General features: G+C 35.6%; 1 protein-coding gene across 4 annotated transcripts in view; it reads left to right on the plus strand.

Annotated features, from left to right (window-relative positions):
* LOC106876206 (neprilysin) overlaps window positions 1-7,500 on the plus strand; it is a 162,848-nt gene that overhangs the window by 60,335 nt on the left and 95,013 nt on the right. For all 4 annotated transcript variants that reach the window (XM_052970054.2, XM_052970055.2, XM_052970053.2 and 1 more), the window contains exons 3-4: window positions 5,132-5,167; window positions 6,572-6,739. In XM_052970054.2, coding sequence (XP_052826014.1) covers window positions 5,132-5,167; window positions 6,572-6,739 — 204 coding nt within the window. The remainder of the gene's footprint in view (window positions 1-5,131; window positions 5,168-6,571; window positions 6,740-7,500) is intronic.

Below are 7,500 nucleotides of genomic sequence, written 5' to 3' on the forward strand. Positions count from 1 at the left end.
ATTAGTTACGGTTCAGTTCAGTCTATTATTACTGAAGATTTGGGTATGAGACGCATGTCTGCTACGTTTGTTGCCCGTGGTGTATTTTCATGTTAACGTACAGGACAAAGGATGGAGAAAGATGAAACGCTACTGTGGCAAAGTCTGATGGCCATTTCGAGAATATATAGGTTGGTATGGGCGAGTTTATTCCAATCATAACAATCATCTATATTTCTCTCATTGGAGTTAATCTAAATCACCTGCTCAATATTTCTTTTAAAATCATTTTATACCAACTATACCGCTATACATTCACCATCCACATATTTTAATACCCTCATTGGTTTTAATACGGAGATACAAACTCGCAACTACATTTATGTATCTATATATTTATATATCTATAAATTTTTATATATATTGTGTATATGAATGCAACTATGTATGCTGTGGAATATTCCGACACTTTGAAATATGTTGAGTGAATATGAACACTGACCTTTGAAATTTCACTCTTTCTGCTATATTCATATATTCTTTTATATTGTTCTCTCTTTTATATTACTGAGTCTCTATTAGATCGCTAATTAGTTGTGCTGTATAAGGGGAAAATTTTCCTATATATTTCTTTATTGCATGTGCGTGTGTGTGTGTTGTGTGTGTGTGTGTGTGTGTGTGTGTGTGTGTGTGTGTGTTTGTGTGTGTGTGTGTGTGTGTTTGTGTGTGTGTGTGTGTGTGTGTGTGTGTGTGTGTGTGTGTTGTGTGTGTGTTTGCACGCCTGTGTGATTGACTCTCCCGTCGATTTCGACATATGACACTCCGACAACGTATTCTTTCTTTGTCACTCATAATGCTTAATTCATATGTGGCATTTAAGCTTCACGAACGATTTGCAGGACGGTTGGTTCCTGAGATAATTCAGGCCTTTCAGTATGCTGTGGAATAGACATTATGACGTCATCATTAGTGACTGAGATGGAGTTCAACACGGCTCCAGAGTGATCTTTCCATCGTTTCAGGATGTCAGATTTTTCAGTGAACAGTGTCTCTCTATATTCGATTAAAAAACAGGAGTAACGCCGTGCTCTTGAGGAACGAACACTTTCTAGAGTCCATCATAAAAGGCATTAAAATCCTTTCTGCCTGCAGTTTCTTGGAGTTCAGTAGCCTTGAAAGACCACCAAGCCTCCTTCATGTTTTACAGAACACGTTGGACTTGGCCTCTGCATTTCTCTTTTCTGGCATTCTCTTTTCTGAATGAGATCTTATCATTTATCCTTATTTATCATTATCCATTATCCATATCCATATCATTATCTTATTATTTATCCATATTTTGTGAAAGCTGTGCATTTTATCTATGAACTCTTGGACATCTGTTTTGTAATCGCTAAACCTATCTCAATGTTTACGAACAGGAAGTCCAGGAAACTCTACAGATGCAGAGTGCGTTGCATTACACAGAGCCTCCCAAGATATTCTATGTCATCATTGATTTCAATAGTGTTCAGTGCAGTGTCCAACTTGATAGAGAACTCAGCCTGCTTTTCAGAAGTTTTCAACGGCAGAACATTTATGCGCTTAAGAACTGATGACTTTTGTAGTCTTGTGTCTTTCAGATGGAACGTAGGCTTGCTACGAAGAAGCGAATGGTCAGAGTAATAGCAGGTGTTATGAAAGGAATATGTAATGTAAAAGTCCCTAATATCTCGTTTCTTAGTGATAGCATAGCCTATGAGACGCCAATCCTTAGATCTAGGATGCAACCAGGTCATCTTGCAACAATCTCGCTGTTGGAAACTGAATTACCTTCAGGTGGAGAGCACATGCAGACTGCTGGAGTCCATTTGACCTACACCATGGTGACCAAGTACACCCTCCTATTCCTGAGTCAGAACCAACATGAGCGTTAAAGTCATTCATAAGGATAAGTTTATCCCTATGGTGACTACTGGAGATGACATCACAGAGATGGTTATAAAATTCATCCTTTTTTTCTTCTCAGTGCTGTTCATGGTTGGAGCATAGCAACTGACAAGAGTAGCACGAGTGTTGTGATCAAGTTACAACGTTAATGCCATGATGTGATCAGAAATACCTTTGATAGAGAGGGTAGAGTTCCAGCTACATCTGTTTTGATGGAAAAACCAACACCAGAGTGGCGTGGATCGTCTTCATTTGTTCCACACCAGAAAAATATGTATACACCTTTACTTTCTTCTAACTGTGATGATCCTGCAAGATAAGTTTCACTGAGTACAGCTATGTCAATGTTGTATTTCTTTAGTTCAATGTCAACCAGTGCTGCTTTTCGTTCTGGTGCTCAGCGACTGTCTTGGAGAGTGCGCACATTCCAAGAATCAGGGTTAATATTCTTAGATTTCTTCTTGTTTCGTTTGCCTTACTGAGTAACTAGAAAGCTGCAGCGGTCTACTAAAGATAGCAGTGCTGCGTCTAAATAGACCTGCTTTACCATCACAGGAAGACACGGACGGCACAGTTACTCACAGGTTCTGTACTGGAACAGCCATCACCAAATGGTCGCCGACTGTATAGAGATCCAATAATATCCTTTACCTGTCTCTGCCGCTTTCACTCCCGCACCAGAAGATTTGTTTTTATTTATATTTGCAAGTTAAAGCTGTACCGTATTGAATGAATAAATGTAAGTTGTCAGAAAACCCACTCATGCGATTTGAGTGTTGAAGGCTTGTGTAGAACCAGCCATACGTTTTGGAAGTGTGATAGCAAAAATATAAGCGCAACAATACCAAGAACAACACCCCACCCGGCTTTTTCTTCAGAGGTTTCCATCTTCTAGACGAGTCGCTATAAACAAGCTGGAGAGCCTAGTCTACGCTATGGGTCAGAGTCTGCTGGTAATACTGCCCTCAAGAGACCCTCAGCAACCAAATACCTGGTCTTATATAAGCGTCAACTCACACAAGCAGTTTAGTTGATGAATGTGATCAAACTGGAAGATATAGTTCTCTATGTAATGAACTTTTAAAAAAACAAAGAAAATTGTATGTTTTTTTTTTTTTTTTTTTCTGCAGAGATGACCACATTAGCCTGCAAAAGATACAGGCATCCTTACATACAGCAATATGTTGGAATGTTAGAAAGAATTAGTTTAGCGAAGGAAAAAGAACAAGCGTTCTGTTGAAAAGTTTCAAAGGCCGACAGGACAACGATAGAAAGTTGGAGAAGAAGAAAGATAGAGAAAGCGAACGGGAGGGACGGGGGAGCATAAAACTTTCTACACAGTGACTTATGAACCACCACGATGGAAGATATAGAGAGATGGAGAAGGAGAGGGATAGAGAAACGTAAGCAAGCGTGAAAATATAGTTTTCTAGGCTTTCTAGCATGCTTTTTTTTTTTTTTTTTTTTCAAAGATGACCACACTAGTCTGCAAGTATGTACGTATTTATGTATGTATGTATATGTGTGTGTGTATGTATGTATGTATGTATGTATGTATGTATGTATGTATGTATGTATGTATGTATGCGTGTGTCGCTTTTGAAATTCCTAACCAAGTAGTAAGCGTTGTTATAATGCTATCATAAGTAGTCGTTCCATGTTGGTAGGAGATTAAGTATTTTGTAAATAAATCGGTGGTTAAAGACATTTTAGGGGAGATAATCAGTGACAGTTATTATAAAATGCAGGGGAGGTAATCACCCCTTACTTTTGTAAAGTAAATTCATTATGTACATGTCATGATATATATATATATATATATTATATATATACAGACATACACATACTTAAATGTACACATCGGGACAGAGAGAAAGTGCGAGGAAGAGGGATAGAGAGAGAGGTGAGGAGAATGAGAGAGACATGCAGACAGACAGACAAACTTTTCTACAAACGTGTACCTTGTGAGGTGATGTGAGAAATTAATTGCAGTATTTTTCACCACAGAAAACCCGATGATTGAAGTGTTATGATAAAAAGTATTCCAGGCCTAATCCCCATAATCTTTTGTTTTCATGCACAATACATTTAGCACTAAATGATTGAATTCTTATCTCCTACTTAAGTTACTTGACTAGCGTGTGTTTTTAGGGCACCTTGTTTGTTATTGGTACCAAGATGACCAACTGCGTTGAGGACCGCTCATTGACTCGAATACTATTATTTATTAGGTTGATGTTTTAAGCTGACATAAGGAGTGCTATTGAAAGACTTAATGCTACTTATCTATTTCTCCACCATTCTGAATTTAATCGCAACCACTGTTGTCTGTGTAGTTCACTATTTCAGAATTTAAATATCATGAATATAGCTTGTTCCCAGTGAACAAGAAATTTTTGTTATTATATTGTTGATTTTTGAAAATCGGTTGAGCGGTGCATTTAACACCTAACGATATTTTGTTAAGTACTTTTACATTGTGAGTTCAAATCTCACTGAAATTAAATTTCACTCTCTTCAGTTGACGAGGAACAATTACCAGACATATACTCGTTTCAATCAAATTATCCACGCAAAATTCTAGTTCTGTGCCTCTGTTAAAAATCCGTTTTGGTATTATTAGGATGATGATGAATTGCATCAGGTAAGTGTCAGACAAAACAGTTAGAAGCCCCCGCTGATCTGAAAGAAATAACCACAACCCCAGTATATCAGTCTTTGTGGTATCCTACCTATGTAATAGAATATTAATGATTGCATTTTGTATTATTAATTGAATTGAGGAATTGAACCAAGGACAGGAATATAAGCTGTCTATCTGCCATTTCTAATATTAATCAACCTTTCAGTTCATTACCAAAACAATTAAGGGAATAGTTTGTTCCACCTTTGCGCATTTTGGGTTCGAATGCAGAGAACGCCTACTTTGCTTTTCATTGTTCCATGGTTCATAAAATAAAGTATAGATACTGTATTGGATTTCCTCGAAATTATTATGAAACGAAGGAGTATTTTGTGTTGTTATACTGTTACTAATTATGAATCATATTTGATACTTGATTTATTTTTAGCTAATATTGTTATTGTTAGTGGTATATTTAGATAATATTTTATCTACTATTAATTACTGTTATACATACCATGTTTTTTTTCCTTATTCGCAAATATAATACACACCTGCATATTAAATTATTTTACATTGATTCTTTATATTTCCATTCAGAAAAACCATGTTTGACAGAGAAGTGTTTAAAAGTTGGTAAGTATAACTTTTCTCATGAAAAATCCATATCACAATAGTTTATATTTCACTGACATACTGTAACTTATTCGCAAACAAGCTTGTTAGAAGTTTCCACAGTTGTGCTAGACTAGTATTCTCGTATAGTTTACTAGTTTTTGAAATCTTATTAACGTTCAGAAAAGTGTAGACAAGCTTGTTTAGTATACCGCAAGAGATTAAAGAAAATATTTTCACACATCCATACATAACCAATATCAACCTGGTGCTTAAACTATGACAAAATACTATATAAAGTATAGAACTGTTTTCCAAATATATCCAATTAAATACACTGGACACGACATAACTTCAGAGGTTTTATGCCTATATAAGTCACCCAGACTCTTGCAATGACTTGGTTGTTGGTTTCTTTTAATGCAACGAATTTCGTATATTTTTGAGCACATACTTACCGCTACACTCTCTGCTTCGGCATTACCAGAGCAGCTTCTGCAGTGCTTACAAAAATCTTAGAGGCTACCTAAACCAACTGGTCCAACATGCGCATATATAAAAATCACTTGTTAACGTTTTTGGAAATTTAAGTTTTTTTTAGAAAGGCGGCAAACGTCTGTAACGGTTTAAAATGTTACATACTGTTTCTATAAAATAAAGTGAGTCACGTTAATAGCGGTTTAATATTTTAATAGTAATAAATAAATGATACGGTAAACCCTCACTTGTTACGTTTATAGTTTGGCCAGTAATCACTACATGTGGTAATTTAACTGTAGACAAAATAACTCTGATATGAATACACTCGTATTTACAAAAAATTGACACATCATTTATGAATAGTTCTAGTGATGACTCTCGGTAATTCAATTCCTAAATTAGCATTTTCACACCATTTTCTTCTTTTGCGTATGATATCTAGTTGTACTCAATAAGTTGGGGATGACGAGATGTATTTGTTTCATTTTCAATATAATGTATGGCATTTTACATGAATTGTTTTTTTATTATATCTTTAAGGGCTGTACAGAAGTTCAAAATACGTGTAAGAATTTAAGTAATACCTGTATCCGTATAGGCACATTTCCTTGAAGGTTTAACTTCCCGGAATAAAAGAAAATCTTTCCAATACATTCATGTTAAAACAATATTCCAGTACTTTGCATAAAATACGTCCAAAACAGCTTCTTCAACCAAATGTGCACTATACGAAAGCCCGAAATGCTAAAAGCTATTGAAATACAAAGTGATTGTCTCATATACTTTTGAGTGATCATTGGAGATAAAAATATGGAAATTAATTACATTCATAAATTTGATAGTTAGTAGTTTTAAAATTGGTCTTAGCAAATACATATCAGAGTAAATATTACGAATACATTTTTCTAAACTGTAGTGCATTTGTATTTTTATGTTTTCTACTAGCGGTCACCATGATGAATAAAATAGATAACAATATCAAGCCTTGTGATGATTTTTGGAAATATGCCTGCGGTGATTATATCAAAAGACACCCGGTGTTCCCATTTGAAAATGATACCATATATAGCAGCTTTCAGGAAATTATGACAAAAACGAATAGAAGACAATTGGGTATGTATTGTCTTTTAATATTACTTCTGATAAACATCAGTGAGCTGAAAGAATCGTCAGGGCGCCGGACAAAGTGCTTCATGGCATTTCTTTCTCCTTTACGTTCTGCCACCGAAATCGACTTTGCTTTTCTTCTTTTTGGGTCGATAAAATAAGTACCAGTTGAGCACTGGGGTCGATTTAATCGACTAAGACACTCCTACGAAATGGCTGGTCTTGTACCAAAATTTGGAACCAATATTGCACCTGCTGTCTTTTATATCGAATTATATTTACGTTCAACGGAATAGCACATGTGCATCAAGATAAATTTGTGTGTGTGTGTGTGTTTATGGCTGAATATGTTGTAGGAATAGCCTTGTTGTTTAAGTGATAGCTTCACAATCACGAGATCCCCGGTTCGATGCCACTGTGTGACATGTAAGCAAAAAGTCAATTACCACAAGTAAGAGAACGAGTAAAACCAAACATTTTTCTGGTGAAATTTAGAATACAGAAACTATGGAGAAGCCCATCGAATAGGTTCTAACAGCGATTTAAAGATGTAGCTTTTTCACATGATATGACTCAGATTCTGCACGAGAATTACGTTAAAATTATCCGTGAAAAATTCCCCCATCTCTGTAGTTACATTTCTTTCCATTGAAATTGTTTAATCATGAATAAGCTCTAATATGATAAACCTATGTTCAAATATGCTTAAATTATGTCTATCTTGTGTTGCTTTTTTAAAATTTTATTTTTCAGTAAACGCTACATCT

Source organism: Octopus bimaculoides, chromosome 8 (assembly GCF_046866305.1).
Source record: "Octopus bimaculoides isolate indiv1 chromosome 8, ASM4686630v1, whole genome shotgun sequence".
In the NCBI taxonomy this organism is placed as follows: Eukaryota; Metazoa; Mollusca; class Cephalopoda; order Octopoda; family Octopodidae; genus Octopus; species Octopus bimaculoides.